Genomic DNA, 24,506 nt, shown 5'->3' on the forward strand with positions numbered 1-24,506 from the left:
AAATATATTTTTTTGGTCTTAATAAGAAAAGTATATAAGACTTCATTCAATTGATCGAATAGAAAATTAAATTACCACTTGAAATATTTTTAAATACTTAAAACTGATAATATAAGTAATACATATTTTTTTTTAGATAATTAGGTCCAATAAAACTGCATAGTATTAAGCTATGTATAATGTATGTTATATGTTTGTCAACCAAACAAAATTCAACTAATTAAGAATTTAATATTTTCATTAAAAAATAAGAAAATATAAAAATATGATATAGTTTTAGATCATAAATAGGTAGTATATATTTGTAAATATAAATAAAAAAAGATATAAAAATAAACTTTAATATAAAAAGCACATAATATTATGGAATAGTTTATGTAGTGTCCAAAGTATATAATATAATTAGGAAATTAATAATATAATATAAATTATAGTAAATATTTTATCATTAAGTTTGTTATTTGAATGTTTTCATTACAAAATTGATTCATTTTAAACATGGCTTGAAATCAATTGTTTTATAAATATAAGTTCAAATATCATATTCTTTGGTCATAATTATTAACATGTATATAATTATTTAAATTCAAGTACAAAAAAAAAATAAATATTAGAACACTAAAGGACAGTATTATTAAATAATACCAATATATATTTAAAAATTGTAATAAAATTTTTTTAATAAAGGTTAAATTAAATATTATTTAAATTATCATTAATCAGAAAAAAAGAAAATTACTTTAGATAACAAAAAAACCATAGAAATGTATGAAAAAAAAATTGTTCTTCTTAATGGCAATAGTCCTTCTAATGAATTTTTAGCATTTAGTAAAATTTAAAGTTTAAAAATTATACATAATAATGGCAATACAAAAAATTATAAAATAAAATAGTTTACTTAATACACATGCTCAACTTGAAGCAATAATAATTTTACTTTTCCTTAGTTGATAAATATGAATAAATAGATTATTAATAATGTAACTGCAGATTCATGGATTTAAATTAATTTGTAGCTCCATCACCGACTCTTAACACCTTTTGGCTGCTCTCAACAAAATCCTATTGAAAAAAATTATAATTATATTATTAGTATTGGTCTGTAAACACTATTAATAATTTAACCTACCATTAATTCTTTACTCATGTAATATTCTTGAGTGACTCCATCATTTAGATTACAATCTTCGCAGAAACACATAAATATTGTGTCAATCACCATCTACACATTTAATAATGTTTAAATACACACATTATAACAATTTAGTCAATATCTTACCTCATATACAGAAATAAAGCAATGTGCAACAAAATAAGCGAAAATTCCAGCAACTGTAAGTGGAACCCACAAATGAAGGATTCCAGGTTTAGTCTAAAAAAAATTTTAAATGTTAATATACTAATCTATTGGTATAAATAAAAGTCATTAAGCTTTATTAACAATATCATAAAAATAATTAATTAGTTATAAAACTTAAAGTAACTTTATAGAAAATTTCTAATTAATCTTAGACTTTAATAGATTTCAATATCCAAAACAATACCTCAAGCATTTTGAACCCTAATAATACAGTTGACGTGACTACAAGTACTTTTCCTAAGAAGAGCACAAAGTCTCCAACAGAATTTATGGCAGCAACGCGTAATACATTTGAAGTTATCATTTTAAAAGCTTGTTGTCCAGATCTGCAGAAGTTATCACCATAAATAGCTAAAAATTAAAAATTAAATAATTAATTACTTGAAGATAATAAATTTAAGGCTTATATAATATATAATAATCAAAATTTTAAAACCATGTCTAACAACAATTATTATTACAAACTAAAATATTTTATAATGTAACATGCTTAAATGGTCTTCAACCATAAAAATTGTAATAAGCATGAATTTTATGAAATTAAAATTAAAATTTTATAAAATTTCTTACCGATTTCAATGTAAGCATTTCTTGTCAAATATTGTAAAAATTGCTGGAGACAACTGAATAAACATTGAAATACATTATACAACGACTTAGCTACTTCATTTTTAGATTCCTTTAGGGTTTCATCAATGAAATTTAAAATAGCTCTAATTATTTGGAGAATGGCTATAATGAACGATCCTAAAGCTACAGATCCCAAATGATAGTTGAACAAGTAACTAATAGATGTTGAAATTGGAGATGACATGTTTTCTTTGTTCCTAGTGAAGAACCATGTAGCAACAGAACCAGCAATAATCATATGTTGACAGCCAATGATAAATTCAATAACCCAAACTAATACCAAAATATTATAAATTCTGGCAAATTTCATCAACTGGTCCTTTTTATAGTAGACATTATGGCTCAGTGGTTCAAATGCAGGGGATCCAGATGCTTGAATGAGAACAGCAAAATAACTCCACAGAATGATGGCCAAGCACAGGAATAAGAATGTCTGTATGGATAAACATAATATTAAATATAAGTCATTTTTATTTATTACACAAATAAAATACTTATAATTGACTTAAAGCTTACCACTATTGGTTGTATGAGTAACAATGGCATGCTTTGTATAGCTTTACCAGATTCCTTAAACAATTGGACGACAAGAGCAATACGGCTTCTCATTGCCACAATGATTAATAAGATAATTATCTAATATAAATAAAGTCATACATTTTACATAATATTAATAAAATATTGTATCCAAAGACATTTACTCACTGTGGATATTGTGGTGATTAACGCAAATGCAAAGTAAGTATTAACGTCTTGTTGTGCAACTTGGTCTCTAATTTCGGAATCAGACTTTTGTTTCCAGGTAACCCTACATAATAAAATGTTTATAGGAGTCCCATTAAAATGATAATGCATAGGTGGATTTTATTTCATCCTATATGTGAAATATATTACCATAAGAAAATAGATGTCGAGATGCTCACCAAAACAACGCCAATAAGTACAAACCAAACAACAATACCAGCTACAAATCTTATCAAAAAAACAATGACAAGTGATGTGACTGCAAGTAATCAAAATACAAAACTTAACTTAGTAATCATATTAAAAATTGGGTCAATTAACAAAAAACAATGTACAAAAATAGAAAAATTCACAAAACTGAAATAAATATAATATTAATACAGTTGAATTATTCTCAATTAAAAAAATCAAGGAAAATGTTGACATAAAAATTATAAAACATTGCACTTTTTAATGTTAAGAAAAATCATTTAGTTTTTATATTTATTTTTGATTGATCCTAGATTTTTTCACACAAAAACATTTATTTTTTTAATTTCAATATTTTGTGAATTATCAAAAAATTTAGGTGCTTCATGGAAAAACTTTTTAAAAATATTTTTTTATTAAAAAATCTTAGAAATAAAATAAAATTTGTAAGAAAAATATAGAAAAATATTATTTATATTAACTTACTAAAAGCAAATATGCAAAGATATATTATATCCCATTTAGTATGTTGTAAATCTTGAGTCACCTCCTGTAAAATAAAACAATTCATTTTTATTGTTTATATAAACTAAATAAAACTATAAATACTGAAAAATCAAAACATTGATTAATTATCCATGTTAATGAAATTGTATTTTGTAAATTATACAGGCCAATATTTAAGGGAGGGCTTCTGGCGACAACATTAAAACTAGGTTTAGGTGCAGCAAAATATAAAAATATTTTTTTTGGGCGGGTGGAGGGCAGCAAATTGTATTTTGCCCCTGATGGCATTTTTTGTAAATACGGTCTTGAAATTATATTAATATTTATAAGTATAATTTTTTTCAACAAATAAATAGAAACAAAGACTATTTAATTTAAAATATTTATTTTAGACTTATTAAGCTTGGATTGTCTGAATAATTTACTGTTTTGATCATTAAAATTAAATTAAAACTTAAAAGTAATATGTGGTAGATAATAACTGAAAAATTACATAATTTAATAGAACTTACTGTAAACAGGCTACCAATTGTTGAATTTTTTAAAATATTGTTGATGGTTGATTCATTACCTTTTGGAATACATCTATGCAAGAATTCTTGGCTAAAATTATAAATTAAATAGTAAAATTAAAATTAAAAATAATAAAATGGTTATGATATTTTTAAAATAATCATATATACATACTAATCTTTATAATCTGAACACCTTTCTACACATTCTCTTTTTACATATTTCAAATCAGCTACTTTATAAATAGGAGCGTCAATTTTTAAGAATCTAAAAAAAAAAGTAATTCACGTGTAGTTAATAGTGATAATTTTAAAATAATACTGATTAACTTACGGTTTACTAGTCATGTCTTTACCAGTACAAAATTTTGGATCTAAGTTTTTATTTTTAAATCCACAAATGTCACCACATTCGTCAAATCCATAAAATAAGCGATTGACATCTCCATTTGAAGTACAGTAGATGACTAATCCAAACTAATACGATAACATAAAATTAATAATTTTAATTAAGCAACAATAAAGTTAATAATATAAAATATGAATACTTACCACAGATATCAATACAAACAAAAAGAGGACCAAAAATGAGCAATCTGTACAAGATCTTCCTTTCACAGGACCTTTAAAATTGGCCTATAAAAAAGTAAAAATAATATCAGTCTACAAAAAGTTTAAATTGAATCAAATAACTAATCATTCAATCTTATTCTGTTGAAATTAATTAAATATTAGGTACCACTAAAATGTAAAATAAAAACATTTTTTGTTCAGCCATAATAATAATGTAAATTAGTTGCATTAGTCACAAACTCACAACACAGTGAAATTTCAACAATATATCACACTGAAAGGACTATGTGAGAGAGAATAAAAAGTAGAATAAACAAAATAATTTCTGTTTGTATTTTTTTTTTTTTAATAAAGCATTAACTAAATAGTAATATAGTATATTTCTAATCAAGCACGGCACTAGAATTATTTTCCAGGCGAGGCAGAGTGGGACTAATATTTTTTTTACATGGACTAAGGTTTTTTCAACTATCAATGAAGTTATTTAAATAAAATATAAATATTTTCTTATCATATAACATAACATAATAAAGCTATTAACTATATAGTACAAACTTTTGAATAGTTAAATAATAAAAAATGTATTAAGAATAATGTCAAATATTTTTATGTACTTTATGTAAGGAAATTTTTAATCACAGACCTTTAACTATATTAACAATGATGTATAAAAATGACAATTTCTTTATTACTTTAATATTACATACTTTTGTGAATGAATGATTATGTTTTTTTACTTACATTTCATAAATATAAATTTAAGTAATTGTGTTTAGTAATGAACAGATGAATTTGTTTGACTCAACTTTAATGATTTTAATGCAATGATTTGGGATACATTTGTTTGTTTATTATCATCCAGTAATTAGTACTCAATAAAGGTAATAATAAAAAATAAAAGATGTTTTCCTTATTAGGCGATACTAGTAGATTAATCCATGATAAAAAGACCAAAGATGTTATTTGTTCAAACTTCATTAATTCAATTATTATAATAATTTATAATAAATTCAATTTATTCCGTAATTTATAATGTTTTATGACTTTATTATATATAATACATATTTTTCAGTGGGGGTCTGGTGAGGGGGCTGAATTGTTTTCTGGAGGGGCTAGAGCCCCACCTTGCCCCCATGCCTGTTTCTAATTATACTATTATATAGTATTATTAAATCAATGGTTAGTGATAGTATGTGAAAAGTGACGCTTTCCTCCTCTAAGAAAATAAGCAGTATCAGTGTAGTGTACAGTTTCAGTAGCTCAAAAATTAGAGTCGGGAGACTTTCTGAAATTAAAAGGGCGTCATACCCGCATGTGTTGTCTCTGTCTTACACAAGTACGTAACATAGCAAATTTATGCTTAGCAGATCACGTTTAGCTCCATTAGTTTAAAAATTAGAATGAATCGACCTATTATGAAAATTAATGGTAAGAAAATTATCTGTGTTTGTATGTTGGATTTTTACGATAGTTCAATTTTTTAGCAAAATATGCGTATATAACATAGCGTAAATTAAAAATGCTCATAACTCACTTGAAAACTTAATAACCGTAAAAATCCAACATACAAATACAGATAATGTTCTTACCAGTCAAGTTTCATAATAGGTCGATTCACTCTAATTTTTAAACTAACAGAGCTAAACATGATTTGCTGAGCATAAATTTGCTATGTTACATACTTGTAAGACGGAGACAACACATGCGGGTGTTGCGGCCTCTTAATACTTATGATTTGTGATCTATATCACACTACCTTTAATTTTTTACAGGGTTGCGACCAATGAATTTCTATGCAAGTGATTCCAGTTCACAAAGAGTAAGTGCAATCTAAGAATTTTAGAATGCTTCAGAATTATTAGAGATAGTTTTCTCAAGTCAATAGTTATTACAGAAGATATAACAAGAGTTTTCTACTATACCCCAGAAAATAAAAACTACTTATGCAATGACAATATAACATCCTTAACTGTAATAAAGTTCAAAGTTGTTAAATTAACCAAAAAAAAATCATGTCCTCCAAATTTTAGTTCACATAAGCAGAAACCTTTGTTTAAGTTTTTTTTACAAAGAAAAATGATTAACATGCATTGGTACTTGGTAGTGTGAAACTTATCCGGACAAACGAAAACAAAAATAATAGGAAAATATACCAAAAAAAAAATTAAAGAATTTGATTTATATGCGTTACTTCAACAACTCAAATTTGATAGTTATTAGGGATAGCTGTAATATGTGTACAAAACTGTAGATGTTAAATTTCACATTTTAGCTACATTATACTAAAATAACAAACAGCTATTATATTATATACATACTTTAGCATCAGGTGACGATGGTTCAACTCTGTCCGAAGAACTGCAACAACTAAATAAGTCTCCCATTTTATGAACTAAAACAATAAAAACCAAAAATAATTAGTTTCATTAAAATATTTATTACAATTATTAAGAATGTATTTTTTAGTTTACCACTCTAAAATTAATGATAAAATGTTTCATAACTCAATTGTCTAAATAATTAAAATCCAATTATATTCTTGATATATACTATGTTAAACTTATTTTTTTTGTTTTTCAGATGTATATTAAACTAAATAATTCTGAAATACAATTATTTAATTATAGAATAAATAAATTTAAATAAAATGTTGATTTTATAATATGAAATTTTAATGTAAAAATGTAGGAATTCATCACTGATTGGGAAAGGCTAAAGATAACAGGAGGGGTAGTTTAAGTCTAATATAATGTCAAGCAATAATCATAGCTATGTAGGTAATAAATTTAAAATGGTCTTAATATATTTTTTGTTTAACCACATATATTATATAACCCATGTATAACCGTTAAATTAAACTAATTTAATTAAACAAACTATTTATTTTTTTTGTTATTTAATATTTCTCGAGTTAATAATTTGGTGGGTATATAACAGGTATGTCAAACTCAAAGCATTTTAGGATAAAATATCTGTAAACAAAAAATGTGGGCAGCAAAAAAAATATATTATCCTATAAATAATTAATGTTTTTACATTGTTTTCAATTTGGTTGAGTTGCATAAAAATAAATTATTAGCCATGTTTGACATGCTTGATATACAAAAATACAGAATTTCATCAAAATGGTTACCTAATTAATATCTACATAATATAAACATTTCAGTCACCAAGTACAACTCAAGTGGTGATTAAAAAATTAAATAATTAACTTTTTTAACTGTCTTTTTCCATAGTAACTAATTTTTAATTTATGCAATAATATATGTTCATATTATTAATTTATATTATTTTAAACTAAAATAATATTTACAATATGGTTTATTTATTATTTTATTGGACTCTCCCCAGGTCTATACTTCAGTAGGTACCAAAGCACTTCTTGTATATATTTACAACTAAATGTTTCATAGAAATTAATATTTAATTAGATATTTAATTTGATTATTTATGGTAATACTAATATTATATTTATATATTATGTTTGCAAGTATAAGAAATAATACGAAGAAATATTTCTGTTCATAAATTAATTAACAAGAATAAAAGATAAAATATAGAATATTTATCAATTACCGTGAAATATAAAAGATAAGGTTTTATCTACTTAGCTCATATAATTGAATTATAAACATAATTTATATGTCTTTTCAATTACTTGATATATATTTTATTTTAATAGTGACATAAAAATTAAAAGATAAGCTGTTCACATTGATTTATTATGTCTGTTGATAAATGTTGACATTTCTAAAATTGTATTATTTATTATTAGATTAATTATTATAATTTATAATATTAAATACATATTAAAGATAAACATTAAGAACCATTAATTAGATATTTTATAGGATCAATTATTATTATTATAAAATGATTATGAATTATATATTAGTGATCAATTATCAAATTAATGTTATTGATATAACCCACAAAAAATTCAAATAAAAAATATTTTTTATTATTTGATACATGGACGATGGTATTGAATTCGCATAAAATTCGCGTTATTTTTCAGCTTCTTGTAAGGGGATGTCAACATTATATAATCCAATTTAACCTTATTCCTTATCAAAGTGACGACACTACACACTGTGAAAAATCATATTAACCCTGGTTAAAAATTAAACACCATTAAATCACCTATAACCTAACAAGTTGAATAGATACTTTCTTAATGACCGGTACACTGTACACAGAAGATAAATACATAATAATATATCCTAATACATCACCGTGGTTCTATATTAAAGCCACGGACTAAGATATATATATATCTTAGTCCGTGATTAATACTAACCTAGATCATGTGTTCATAAGTATATTAAAAGTAGTATTAGTTATTATTTATTAATATTATAAACAATAAATTAGGGTTTACAGTTCTAAAAAAAAAAAATACATAATGCAAGAAGTAAGGGGAAGTTAAGTTACGATTGGATTTGTATTTTGTAAATATTTTTAACAGACTTAACTCGCATAATTATACTACTGGAATGAGTGGAACGTACATATTTTTTTGAAAAAATGGTACATGATTACATCTATATATATAGAAGATAAGTAAAAAGGTTATTATACTAGCCTCGGAGAAATTTCGGCGGGGTTACAACCACTTAACCCCCCCCCCCCGCTGGTTGCACCACTGACGGTTATCAGATTTTCTACTGTGCAATTGGAAATTTGAGAACAAAGTATAATGAAATAGAATATTATTGCTATGTTAATTAATATTATCGATTAGGTTTTGGAGGTAAATACTAAGTACAATGTTCTAGTAATCGTTATAAATTATAATGCCATTAACCCTACCAGGATTTCAAATACTTTATAGTATAACCACCGGTGTGTCACGTGTGAAACCCAAGTAAAAGTGACTGTTAAGGGTCAACAGTCAGCCTTTGTGCAGAAATATACAGATATGTAAATGTCGAGGAATAATATAATTGTAACAATATTATATTATAACTAAAATCGCGTGAGCATAAAATATTCATAAATAAAAGTACAATTCTTGTGCAGCGTCAACTACCGGTTCGAACACTCCGAACATACAAAATACTTAAGTAGTAAGCACTATGCGTTCTAATGCGGCATCATGACACCGTGTTCAACTGTTCACTGTTTAACTGAAGTCTCTAGTCCCGACGGACACGGCGCCGAGCTCGGTAATGTTTCTCTACCTACCATCGACAGCAGCAATAATAATACAGTGTATGTCAACAGGTAGGTCTAAAATTAACTGCAATTATATGTGTAAGGATAAACGCTAAGACCATCATTATAATAATAAACATATCTATATTAAGAATCGAAAGTGTCTCGTGTCTCGAAATAAACTAGTCGACATGAACCTAACCACGTAGGTACAATTATAGAAAGTCGAGTAGAAAGTTAGCGTCGGAACTCGTCGAATAGCTTATGAGGTAAAAATTAAAAATACCTGTACGTCCTGCAGTGGCTTCGAGACGAAAATAAGAATAATTATATGTTTTGAGAACTCTATAGCCTTTGCCCTTTCATTGAACCCAAATAATAACATTTGTACAGTGTCATGGCGCAGGCAATCGTTGAGGTTCAAGACGAAAATTGTTCAATGCTCCCTCGCCCTCATCTGAGATGATCAGCCCGTTATTACGCGGCGTGGCCATGAATAATTTTTTTTATTTATCCGACGCCACAAGACAACGACCTTCGGACACTAAGTCTCGTAAGATATATTATAAACTATAAACAGAAGTCCACAGAATTTTAAATATCGAATCGCGATGACACTTATATGGTCAGTGATCGACAAAAGATTTTCACGACACAGATCGCTCTCAAAACATAATGCTTATAAACAACGCATAATTTAGTTTACTGTAAAATAAATTTCATTCGCTGGATTAACTACAGATAACTGTCAACTGTGCCATATTGACAACTAATACTTAATAGCTTTAATGAGTTGTCCGTGTTAAATAAGTAGTTAAGACCTATCACCATAATATAGGCACCGATATTTGATAATATATGATTGTAAGCATTATAATAATATTATATTATGGACACAATAGATGAAATTTTATCTGTTCAGTGCATTGTGTTATAGCCGTTATAGGTGACTTAGCTGAAGTATATCGATCTTAGAAAACGATAATCGCGAAAGTAAAATGCTTAAAAACGTGTAAAAACTGAAAATGAAAACAATGAAATGGAAATACAGTAATACCTATTTAATGCTTATCGAATTAAATAATAACATGATTCACTTACCGTTGGACTACACGTCCAAACACATGCACACGACGACGGCTTCAGAGGTGATGCCCGTAAATCGACGGCGAACCGGTTTTTTGATCAAAACACCGGTTGACAACGTCAACACAATACAGAACAACAACAACAACAAAAACGGATAGAACAAGGCTTAACAGCGACGGGACAGGGCGTGGTGGCAGCAACAGTGCGACTGGGCCACAGTGCCACAGTGTCGAAAAAATAAAAACAAATCGGCGGCGGCGTCCACGTCTCCCACCACACGAGGAGCCCGCGCGTGTACCGCGGAACAACCAAAAACGCGACCCGCGAGTAACGACGGCTGCGGCGGTTTGTATACAAAATACAAATAATAATAATAATAATAACAGACGACCGCGACGCGACGGCGCGGAAAACGAGACCGCCCATCAGCCGCTGACGTCATCGCGGCCGTGACAACAAGAAATTCGTCAGACAACGAAGACAGACCGCCGCCACCCCTTACGCATCCCCTTCCCAGTCGAAGATTTGAGTAAAAAACGTTGCTCGCGAGTCGGTGCGCGTCCGAGAGATGCATTGTGTTCTACTGTAGTATGTAGTCCAAAATACAATAAAATAGTCTGTTCACGTGCTGTAAAGCGTCCGCGGTGAGCGGTGACCTCGAATAGACGCCGCGGCGGCACCGTACAGTATACGCTATGTGCCGCCGCACACGCGTACCGTGAAATAACTATTGGACTATGAACGTAATGCGTATATTGAATTGTTGGATATCATGCCGATCGCCTCGATGATGTGCCGACAAACATAATAGACGCGTATTTTATAAATAATAACGATGCGAAATCTTCAAGACGCCCCGAGTCGTTTGAAACGGGTCCGCCCGTCTTGTAAAGTCGTAACACACGATATGTCGATATTATAATATTATGCATTATTCATTTCTCGTTTGGAAATAGGTATTTTTGGCCCTGTTTATAAGAGGCATGGTTATAATACAGTATACATTGTTTTCCTGTTTCCCACAACATTATTTGTCATCGCTTATCGTTGAAAGGACTTCATACCCGCGTTTTACGAACGTACGACATGGAAAATTTGCGTTCATCAGAATTAATTTAATGCTGTCAACTTACCTATTTACTTATTATCAAACTTAAAGATAATATATCTAGTATAATACTATTATCTAGGACATCTCATAGGCTTTTATTGATATTTTAATTTTTAAGTAAGTTACAAGCATTTTAAAGTTTTAATATTTTACTTAACCATAACTCACTTAAAAATTAAAATATCAATAAAAGCCTATGAGATGCCCTAGATAATAGTATTATACTAGGTATATTATCTTTAAGTTTGATAATAGATATATTGACTAATATTAAAGCTAACAACAAAACATTATGATATGATTGATAATTTTGTTTCAGTTTGAATCTTAAAAGTGTGCTGATCATTGATGTGTCAATGAGTGTGTGTGAAGTGTGGACGTGTACTGTAGCCCAATAGCCCTAAAGGTATACAACTATTCCTGTAAAATGCATTCACATAAAATATTTGTTCAAAATAAAATATGGGAACCTTACCCAACTATGTATAAAATAATAATTTTATATCCCTCTTTATATCCCCATTCATAGTCTAAAATTAGTAAAATTCGAAATTGTAATAAGTAGAGTTGATAAAAATGAATCTTATTCAGTTAAACTGTTAAGTGATGGCACATATTACATAATATATGATCGCTAAATAATCTGATCTAACACGCATAGTATAATAATGATATAACACATTTTTATACAATATAAGTACATTATGACCTTCGTATTCTGATTAATATTTGCTGCGAACATTGAGATATTTAAAGTCACCTCCTTAGAATTTAAAGAAGCAAATAAATCTAGAATTGTATATCTATACTGCATGGCTACGACTCGGTGCTCACCCTATTTTTATAAGGACTTGTCCATGCATGATGAATATAAATATAGGGATGGAAGATAGATGCCAGCCGAAACATGTCATTATTACAGTGCCGTTTATATTATTATGTTTCAACCACGACTACTCTATAGAATATAGACCAGCGGTTCCCAAACGTTTTTAGTTCACGCCACCCTAAAAATTAAAAAAAAATAATTGCGCCTCCCATAAAAAATTAAATTACAAATTTATAGTATTTAAATATACAAACATTTTTATTTTTATGACAATATAAGTTAACAGTAAATATTTACCACGCGACTCGCGCCTTCCCTGCCAAAAGCTCGCGCCTCACAATTTGGGAACCGCTGGTATAATATGCCTAATATTTGATGACGGAATTTCGTGCGTCTCGCGTCATGTGTAATTATTTTTAAGCTATGTATAATGGTGCCTATTTGACATATTATTATGCGTACTACAATATATGTAGTCATTAGTCATTATAATACTTGACTTATGTTATTATCTATATCATGTACAAACAGGAAACGCGCAGGACGTATGGATAGTTTAGATGCACCTTATTTGTCATTTCAGTGGATTATTATGTCATCCGGCCATCGTACCGTGATTAATTATTATATTATTACTTATTTTTATGTTGAGGTATGGTAAGTATTAAGTAAAGTTAAAACTAAAAATAGTATCGAAATATTTAAACCTGCACCAGGGATAGTATAGGGAAGTAGGTACCTAATAGGTATGAGGTATTCTTTAATGTATATATTATACACTATGTTTGACTATTATTATGAACGAATGTACTTTTTCCATTCAATGGTTGTTATTTTGAAATAAATAATAATTATCAGATTCATATTCACCATTTCACTACTCAACTGGGCTAATATACACCGTGTTGGTTGGGTTACTTTAAAATGTAGACATAATTTATAATAATAATATGATTATTTGAAATTTATTATATTTATCAATCTATCATTTATAAAATATAGTAATGTACAGGACCCAGAATTTTATGACCTAAAAATGTTTAAAAAAAAATACACACAAAAAAAATATTAAAATGATTTATAAAGATCAAAAAATGACTCAACATTTTTAAAAATTTACGTTTTACAATATTCATGTTTTATGCAATTAATTTATCATAAATCGTAATTATTATTAATTAAATTTTAACACACGTGTGCACCGGGCTTAAAATAGTAACTGCCTATAGTTTATTAAAAAATCATAAATTATGACAACAAGTCAACAAACGATAAAGCTAATGAAGTCGACAATCGACAAGCTAATAGAAACTGAATGCGTTACAATAAAATGTAACATTCAACAAGAAAAATGTATATATTTGTAAAAAATTTACAAAAATGAATAAAATTCATCAAAAATACTAAAAAATTACCGTAAAGCATAAAATTCCCTATAAATACAAAAAATGCAAAATAAAAATTATTTCATTAAATTTTATACTTTACGAATCAAATTTTTGTAAAGACTAGCCTCGAATGTGAGTAATGCGTGACTATGTGAGCATTAGAAAAAAAAAGATGCAAATTCATCAAGTTCCGAGCCCTAGTAATGTAATACTTACTTAAAAGTTAAAATACATAACATTTTACATCAATGGCGAAATATAGCCGATATAAGTAATCAGTGGCACACACTATAGTTTTAGGGTATCACTGTATCAGCTGCTACTCCTGAATTTTTTGACTTGAAAGTGTAATGGTACTTTCGTGCAAAAATGATACTCGCATTGAGTACTACACAAACATTGTAATTAATACATTTGCCAATAATAGAAGCGTATTAGAAAAAGCGTTATTGTACTAATTTCCATTTATTTTTAATTTTTGAAAGTGATTTGGTGGGTGGGTGGTATATTTTCCATTGAACGTACTACCCCTATTAATAATTGAGCGTGCGCCACTGTAAGTAATATTTTTCTATTGAAATTTTCTTGGAGTAGATTAGTCGCGAAGTGCAAATAATCATTTGTTTATTATAATAATAATATTTTAAACGAGTGTATATTTATTTATTATACCATTATATTATGTGAGTAATTGTGAGATACTAATGTCTAATAAGATATTCAAATATTGAAAGTATGTATTAAAATATATATATACATATATGTTGCATCCTTATCGTGTTTTTTAACGTTTTACGAAATGGACTGCGGTTTCTCTACTACGCGTAATTACTCAATAGGGATTAAATTTCGTGAATTGGATACCTAAACCGTCGTCAATGGAAAACTTGTTCCATCATTTGGATGTCCTTATTAACAATCTAAAATACTTTAATTGTTATAATTTTAAATTTTATTCCATCTATTCAACTAAAAATCTTTTATTATTAATTTTACAAATTTAGTTTTATTATTATTTTTAAGAAAATATTTTACAAATAGGTATTTTAAAACAAATTATTATGTATTTAAAAATTTAAATTGTGGGTTTTGGAATAGTGTATTAAGTATTTAATGACTACCTACAGAAATTCACAACTTTACATTTCCACATAACCTAACCTTTCATACAATTCTTCATATTAAGCAACTTTAAACCTAAATATAAAGATTCATTGATGATTATAGTATTGCCATGTAGCCATATAAGGTTATTTATAAAGTTTATCGTTTTTTTCATGATATAATTAATAACCAATATGTATTTACCTACTTAAATTCCTCGTTGTTTTTGTCCTTTAGTTGGGTAAGTTTAGTTATCATGAACTGTATTTCAGCAATGATCAAGACAACAATTTTTCCCGAATGATAATATTTATGCTTCGTTATCTTATTTCTTATTGTAAAATATTATTTTTTAATTTAGGACCAAAAATATTTATTATGATGTACAATGATCTAATTCTGTTGAATTGTATTGAAAATACATTAACTTATTTAATTTGGCTTTACTAAATATTAACTCATAGAATTTATTTTGTCGAAACTGTATGGCTTTTTTGCGGGTTCATCTTCATATAATACAAATCGAGTATTTTATTTGTAAAATTAATTTTTTCTTCAAACGAAATTATTTAATTTATTTATATTAACAAAATTTAAAATTAAAAAAATAATATAGGTAAGTATACTAATATTACTAAAAATATTAAATCTTAGTAAATATTATGTTCACATTTCATAAGAATATACATGTTTAGATACATTTTAAACTTTAAACAATATATATATATATATTTGATGCAAAATGAACTATTTGCCATAAATATATTTATGATTAATATGATTAATGATATCTTTAAGTAAGCATAATGACAATGTGAAGTCTAGTAAAAGTACTATACATGAAGATATACGAATATAAAATATAAGTATATATATTTATTTTTTTTATACAAAGGGTCAATGTTCTGAAACATAACCTTTAAGTTTATTGCTTGTTAAAATAGTCAAATTCGTTAATTTACTATTGACTATAACCTATAGGTATAATAGCGGTAATATATCCACTCACCTATAAACTAATGGTTATTACCTGTTATTTGTTAGTATCATTTGAGTAACACTTAGAAAATAATTAATATTTTACTTTAATTTAAAAATATCTTTTTTTATCATAAAAACTAAATTATTATGAACAAACATTTTTCAATACCTATTAATTAAAAAAAAAAATATTTTATTTTCTATATAGAATAACAGTATTATTGATATTATCAAGTATAATTTTAATAATATAATTTACTACATAAGATTTGCAAGATAATTAATTAATAATAATATTCACAGAAAGCTCTCTATTAGTTAAAACGTTATAAATTATAAATAATTAATACGAACGTAGTATAAATAGTATAATGTACATTATACGTCATATACAGTGCATTGTGCCTACTTTATAGATAATATAGATACATTTCCCGCTCGCTGCAATATTGCATGCATATATACTTATAGTCTATTGTACATAGGTTATATGTACAGGTAGAATGAGGTAGACAGACAGGTAATTTATTGATCAAGGCTCTCTAAAATATAAGTATTAATATGTATTATAATGTACATAGTGCTTACATACTCATTATTGTAATATAAACGTTCGATTTATAAAAAATTTTTAATTAAATAATTTGTACAAAACTTTTTTTTTAGCTGAAGTTAAAATATAATATAATTAACTAGTTTTACAAAATATTCATTACGTATTTTGAACGTTGAATTATATAAAATTATAAACAATTCATATTTTATTTTATTTGTTTATTGTAGACCAAAAATGGTTTAAATCATAAAATACCTATAACCCACATACAAGTGATTATAGTTATATACTCTTGAACAGACAGCCTTTGTCATCATGAAGTATACGCGATGTCAGATTTATAGTCGATATACGGTAAACAGCATACTGCAGTAGTATAATAATAAGCTACACTGCAAATTGCAATACTGCGTAGGCACCTATATCATAAATTAAAATATATAATAACTTTAATGGACTATATCATTCAAGATAAAATAAAAATGTACCAAGTACAATTTACCATCATTGATCGATTTGACCGAAGTCCGTAGGTACCTCTGTACAATGTTAAATAGATTTAAAAACTAATTGATTAAGGTTGCCAAATGCCAATATCACCCATGTTATACAGACGCATTAACTTTAGTACACACATTTATGCTAAATAACCGTACTTGAAAAATAATAATGAGTAATGCATTCATGGCTTACCAACTGTTTTTTTTTAAATATTTTTTTCAATAAGTGTGTAAATGTGTAATATGCAATAATAAAATACGTGGCTAACAAATTTAACAACATTTTTCAATTAGATAAATAGTCATTAGAATATTGTAAATGATTTTACAAATATAATATGAATTAGTATTATAAATAATAGATAATTTAATCTAATATTATTATGTTAAATTTACAAAAAATAAATGGAAAATTGTATTGTATTTCCTTACTGCGAGAAACTAAATTTTGAAAATTCAATAAGGTCAAAAAGGGTGACATGTTTTTAGTACCATATATAAAACATTTTACCCGTTGTATCCGTCTTTTAGTCACGCAATTATGATATTATTGAAAGAAAAATTACTTTCTTAATTTCAGTTAGTATCCGATGAGCGTTTATTCAAATTGCAGTCAATCAGCATTATATCTTTTAGCTTGTGGCAAGACGTTGTTATATTTACTTTAATTTTAAAAATATAATTTTCGAAAATTGATAATGAAAAAGAAAAATGTTCACTTTTATTAAATAATTCTAAATTTATACAATATCGTCGTCTAAAAACGGAAAAATATCCTCGAGTTGCTCTACTAAAAATTGTAATGTAAAACTATACACTATTGGCAAATCGCGAATAACATATGTTTTTAAAAACGAAAAATGATCATACAAACCACGAATTAGATAAGTACTCAAATATTAATTAGATAGAATGTAAATTACTCTGTAAAAAGGAAAAAAAAGAAAAGGATTCACATAAATAAATAAATAAAAATATTTTTATTCATTGAGTTTGGAACTTATCACAAATAATATAATATATTAATATTGTTATTTTTTAAATGTATAATAATACCAGTTATAATTTCAATAAAATATAAATAAAAAAGTTACTAGCAACTTGGATTTTGTTTTTACCTATTTTGATCCTGACTGCAAGTTATAAGTACAACCACACAGACACGTATTCAAAAAAAAAAATTCGGATGGGGGGGGGGTGAACCCCCCTCCTGTCTACGTGCCTGCAACCACATAATATTGTACCACATCAGATATTCAACAGGTATAGTTAGTATAAATGTATAATACTACTTTTTTTTTTATGTAGTGACACACTAACATGTGATGGCAGTATGGCACAATGGTTTTTACAACGATTTAAATAATTTTTTAATTGTATATATATATATTATTTGTATTTATAACCATGAGTTAATAAATAGTATAGTAGATGTTTATAAGTATGATATAATGACAAATGAATAAATAAAATTACATTTTTTATAGTTTTTAGTTGTATCTGTATTTTAAAAGAAGGGAAAAATAAAAAAATTAATTAATTAATAATATCTTAAATAAATAAAAAATAAAAATATCATTGCGGTACTTATAGTAAAATTCATAATAATAATGTTTTTAAGTTCTCGCAAATAATATTTTTGAATTGTAACAAAATAATAAAATTACTCTATAATTTATTGATTTCACGCTATGTAATTGACTGATTTTTCCTCATTAAAACTAATTATTATTTTACCATGACTTTTAAATCATTATATCAGGTCTATTAAGTTTAGTATATAATATATTATACAAAAAAAAATAAGTCACTTGCATTACTGAATAATTTGATAAGCCATCTTCTGTTACTTACTTACTTCTATCGAAAGATAAAAATACGAGTCGATAAATATTAAAAATTAAATCATATTGTGTGGAATCAACACTGTTGGTCGGTCTTAAATACGTATTGGTATAAGATAATTTAGTAGTAACTAACTATATAGCAACTAATGCAATATTAATTAAACTTAATACCTTTAGTTAATACAAATTATACTATTTAGTATAATATGTATTTTTAAAGTTTCTAATTTCTGCACATTATAATTAATAATGTAAGGCACCACTGCGTCAGGTAAGTTCGTCAACCTACTTCCCTGATAGTAAAATTTCGTAATTTTTTTTGAATTAGTAATCAATGTGTGATAATTTGTAACCATAAAATCAGAATCACAAATTTTTACAAATTGATTACTAACGAATGAAACAAAATTCAAAATTTCACTTTCGGGATGCTTGCAGGCTGAACTTATGCCAGGGCCAGATGGTTATTTTTTCAATAATAAAAATATGACGAGAATGCTGAGAACGTTTATTTCATGTAGTTATAAGTACTTAGTATATAGTATTGTAAATAATTTTAATATTAATTTTTATATCATACTTATTTTCCCTTATTACTTGCCATAGGCGCAACTAGACCTCTAAAACGTGGGGTACTAAAGACCTTTTTGCACCCCCCTAGTTGCGCCACTGTTACTTGCTACTTTGTTCAAAAATAACTATATGTTTATAAATGGTATTAAAATAAAATATTAATTATACCTTTTGGCTTTTTAACTATAGACGTATAATATATAACTACTTATATACATACATACACACACACACACACACACACATATATATATATATATATGTAAAGAGAGTATATATATATAAGAGTATACTCTTACCCTATGCGAACTGCTACCATCTGTGTTCAATTTACCATCGTTAGAGTGGGTATATTCTGACATTTTTGAAGTATTCTTTCCATATGCTTATATTATATTACAAACAGACTGTATCACACAGCCAGTATTATATCATACATAGATTGGGTACTTAAATACAAAATCTGCTAATGTAAAGTAAACATTAAACTTCAGACATTTATAATAAATAAATAAATAAATGTATCAATTTTAAACAAATAACAATACGCTAAAAATTATTACTTATAGTTGTATAATAATAATTATTATTAATAGTAAATTATAGTATATTACTATAAACTATTATTCACCTAACACGGCGGGCATATAATATTATATAATACACATAATATTATTATAAATATATATACCTACATTTTTTACATTATATTCATACAACTTATTTTTAACAATTCTCAAAAAATATATCACTTAAATAATCGCTATTATAATGTAAATGTTTTCCTTTATATTCCAATCTTCATAGTTCATTCATCAGACACCATATATTATAAACTTATAGAATATTGTATTGTATTTGGTATATCGTATATCTATCGAAAATTAATAATTTAAATTTAAAAAAAATATTTAAAACCTTTAAACCCCTTAATAATGAATATTATAAAATATTATACCCTTAACATAGTTGCACCACTACTTGCCCATGTTATTAATATCATATAATATCTATTTTATATTAGTTGAATATAATTTCACAAAACACAGTGTATATAGTATGTTTTTATTGTAAGTATAAAATGTATGTTTAATGCAGTCATGGAAACGAGAGGTACAATATAAAAAATACCACTATATAGTAAAATCTATATATAATAATAATAATAAAACGTAATAAATGTTGCAAGGTGGGTCAAAGGTTATCAGAGGGTATTCAAAAATAATTGGACTTGCATATTATGCTAAAATAAAGTCAACAAAATGATTCACTATACTTAGTACATTTAATATAATATTTAAATTTACTTACGCATCATAACATTACATGTACCAAGTGTTATTCTTCTCGCTGAGTTTTTTATCGCAATATAATAGTTATAATAATAGTTATAACGTATAACTCACAATCTCACATAATACTCAAATAATCACTAAATTTGATACTACACATGGGCGCAATTTGAGTTTTAAATTAGAGGGGCTATTATAATCTGCATGTATGTAGTGTGTGTATGCTCTCTGAGACATATAAAAGTGGAAGAGGATATAGATGATATATACAAAACATTTTATTTTGTTATTTTTTATTTTTTTTTTTTAGGGAGGGGGCTATAATTTATTTTAAGGGGGCCTAGCCCCCCCAAGACCCCCTTAAATTACGGTTTTGCGCATAGTATTTTAATATACAATTTTTCCCAACGGGAAATTAATGGCCGGCGTTAAAATATTTTATGATAGTAGACGATAGTAGACCTTGAGTTATGAAAAAAACCTTTTAAAGAGGGGGGTCTAACTCTTTTATTCTTTTAATTATGGGCATTTTAACTTTTTTTTAACAAAACCGAACTTATTACCGCATATTAATTGTTGTCTAACGGAGACCAACTAAAATTTAACAAACATTCGGCACAAAATTAAGTATTAACTAATTGTGATAATATGATATCAATATGTCATAAGTCATAACCAACCACGGAATAAAAAATGTCTAATTTACCCAGTTCATAAATCGATTAACGATTCTGAACATTTAAACTAATCACACATAATAGATTAATAGCAGCGTATAACTCGAGAATCATAGATGAATTAGAAGATATGTAAACAAAACTTTTAAGGTATTTTAGGTATTATTTAATATAATAATAATATAAAATATGAAAACTATTATAGGTATAGTAAACACGGCGTTATTTGTATTTTGTAGAATTATTATTTATGATGCAATTTACTTTTAAAAATGTTAATTTTTTGATAATTTATTTTTAATATTTTTAACTTAATAGGTAAACATATTTTTTACATTTGTATGTTAGTTTATAGCATATATTAAACACCTTAAACATTAAAAAAAAAATTTTGAAATAAATGTTTGAAGATACATCATCAAATTTGTACCACATGGTTTGATTTTGTTTTAAAAAAAGTTAAATTTCCCATAACTAAAAAAAATAAAAGAGTTGGATTCACCTTCTTTAAAAAAGGTGTTTACTATTTTTAGGTACTATCATATGACGCCAAACGGTCACTGCCCCTGGGACACAGTGTATTGCGAGCGAGGCAATTATGTAGTCAAGATAATAAGATGTAAACATCCTAATTTCTAATATACCATATATCTACCTAATAACCTAATAGAATTGGTCTATATGTAATTACTAATTAAAAATTAGAAATTATGATTGTATAACTTACAGTTCATAAATTGTATATACAATAGATAAACATACATAAACGGTTATTATTATCACCCGCTCATCAATGGCGTGTTTTTTATTCGTGTATTATAAAATTAAAGTGATAACTTAATACGATAACTCGCTCATGTATGTTCAGTTTTTCAAGGCCGAAACTGACAGGGTTTTTGGGGCACGCGTGTTATAGGTAACCAAACAAAGTTTAAAGTATTGAAGTTTAGGTAACAATTTAAAGCAATAGTTCATGTTAAGTAAAAAAAAAATAGTAATAGTATTATTAAAAATATTAAAAAAAAAATAGAATTATTACAATTTTAAAACTTTTATAAATAAAAATTGATTTGTTTGGTCTTTTGTAAAAATGCGCTGCAACTTCATTCTCAATTAATTAAATGTCATAAAGCAATTCATTGTGAAGGGTTATTTTAAAGACAATAAGAGTGGAACGTTAATTATTTTGCGGAGTTTTATCTTTTGAAATACTTGAATTTTATCTAAATTTAATTTTAAGTAAATTATCATAGTGATATATCCTGTTTGTCCATGTTGGCATTAAAGTGACTTATAAATTAGCAAATAGCAATAGAGTTTCTAATAGTAGTTAATACTTAATAGTTATTATGTATTGATAAGATGACTGTCAAATCAAGAGTATTTTGGTTTGTAGGCTAGTCGAAAGCATAAATTTTGAAAAGTGAAACGGTAAGAAGTATTACTTCGCGTATTCGAGTTACCTATACACTAGTATTAATTACACCTATACCAGAGGACTGATGTTGATGACCCATAAACAGAGCCGTGCCGTGGGGGAGGGTTAGGGGGCGTGGTTTAAAGGGGCGCCAATAAAATTGAAATGCATGAAATGCATACTAATAAATAAAATAGGGAGCGAATATTTTTAATTTTGCCATGGGCACCAAATCTTAACGGCACGGCTCTGCCCATAATGTTTTGATTTTGGATATGCCCAGTAAATATGTTTACGTATATTATACATTAAATATACGTTTATTATTCGTCAATGTAGTACGTACGATCAACATAGAATAAACGTAGTTTTTTAACGAAAAATATACGACTACGTTTATACCTATCGTCAACGTAAAATCAACCTATTTTAACGTATATTATACCATTATTAATTATTATACGAATAATAACTACGTATATACATACACCAAAGTTATCCTTATTATATACGTAGTTTATACGTTATATATTTACTGGATGCCGATCTGTATAAAATACGCTTTATAATTAAGAGAAAGATAGTATAGGGGTAATCATTTCTGAAGTTTGTACAGATGGCCTTCATGTCATGGGTATTGTGTCAAAAGCCAAAAAGCTAACTACACACGGAGCGGTTTGACCACGCGCGGTCGCGGTTTTTATCCGCGGCGGAAAACCGCTTACAATTAAACACGGGATAATCAAATAACATATTCATACGGGCGAATCCGCGCCGCTGTCCGCCGCGGACGAGCGCCTGTGACCGCTCATGTCCAATTTTCAGGCGGTCGACCGCTTCCGCTTATTAAAATTAAACAATGATATTCCAATAGATCTGTTCACACGAGCGGTTTGATCGCCGCGGTTCTTTCGCAGCAGTTGCAGCAGCAGCAAAAATTGGCGCCAAAAAAAACTATTTAGAACCGCTTTTAAAACCGCCCATGTGTGTAAGCAAACAGCAGAAGCGGTTTCTGATCACAGCGGATCATAATCCGAAACCGCGCGCGGTCAAACCGCTCCGTGTGTAGCCAGCTTAAGTAAAAATAATGCACCGGCGAAGCAATAATAAATTCATTTTAAGTGATATGGAAATAGCATTGACAAAATGACAACTCTAAAAACTTTATGAACGTGTTATGGTTTGACTATCTACCCAAATAGAGATGGAATTATTGTGTCCAAGAGTATGTTTGTAGAAATTCGTTAAAGAATTATTAGTCTTGCACAATATAATTGAGAAATATATGGCAAGAGATTATTATTGCGTTCTTTATTATTATATTGAGAATTTAAAATGTCTTATGGTTTTTACGAAATGTCCAACTTAGAAAATTTTCAGGGTAGGAATTTGGAAAACAAATTTTAAGCATCTATCTTTTAACAGTATCGATATATAAGAATATATTATGTATGTTTAGGGACATGAATA

The 24,506-nt window shown here is 27.1% G+C and overlaps 1 protein-coding gene across 1 annotated transcript; it reads right to left on the reverse strand.

Moving 5' to 3' along the window:
* Positions 1-675: 675 nt before the first annotated feature.
* On the reverse strand, positions 676-11,092 carry LOC113556469 (choline transporter-like protein 1). The gene is made up of 15 exons (XM_026961428.1): positions 10,774-11,092; positions 6,834-6,907; positions 4,495-4,578; positions 4,277-4,419; positions 4,118-4,210; positions 3,943-4,033; positions 3,410-3,473; positions 2,885-2,993; positions 2,696-2,798; positions 2,507-2,626; positions 1,931-2,423; positions 1,545-1,711; positions 1,280-1,372; positions 1,130-1,222; positions 676-1,062 (listed from the first exon to the last, which is right to left on the reverse strand). The coding sequence occupies exons 2-15, from the start codon at positions 6,897-6,899 to the stop codon at positions 1,006-1,008; spliced, it is 1,776 nt and encodes a 591-aa protein (XP_026817229.1). The 5' UTR covers positions 6,900-6,907; positions 10,774-11,092; the 3' UTR covers positions 676-1,005.
* Positions 11,093-24,506: the final 13,414 nt, after the last annotated feature.

Source organism: Rhopalosiphum maidis, chromosome 4, assembly GCF_003676215.2.
Source record: "Rhopalosiphum maidis isolate BTI-1 chromosome 4, ASM367621v3, whole genome shotgun sequence".
NCBI classification, from domain to species: domain Eukaryota; kingdom Metazoa; phylum Arthropoda; class Insecta; order Hemiptera; family Aphididae; genus Rhopalosiphum; species Rhopalosiphum maidis.

Excerpts from the sequence above, each read along its gene's own strand:
- LOC113556469 (XM_026961428.1), bottom strand. The coding sequence starts at position 6,899 with ATGGGAGACTTATTTAGTTGTTGCAGTTCTTCGGACAGAGTTGAACCA. Across the intron at positions 2,994-3,409 it reads TCTTTGCATATTTGCTTTTA|TCACATCACTTGTCATTGTT; the intron begins GTAAGTTAATAT and ends GATTACTTGCAG. Across the intron at positions 1,712-1,930 it reads AAATGCTTACATTGAAATCG|CTATTTATGGTGATAACTTC; the intron begins GTAAGAAATTTT and ends TTTAATTTTTAG.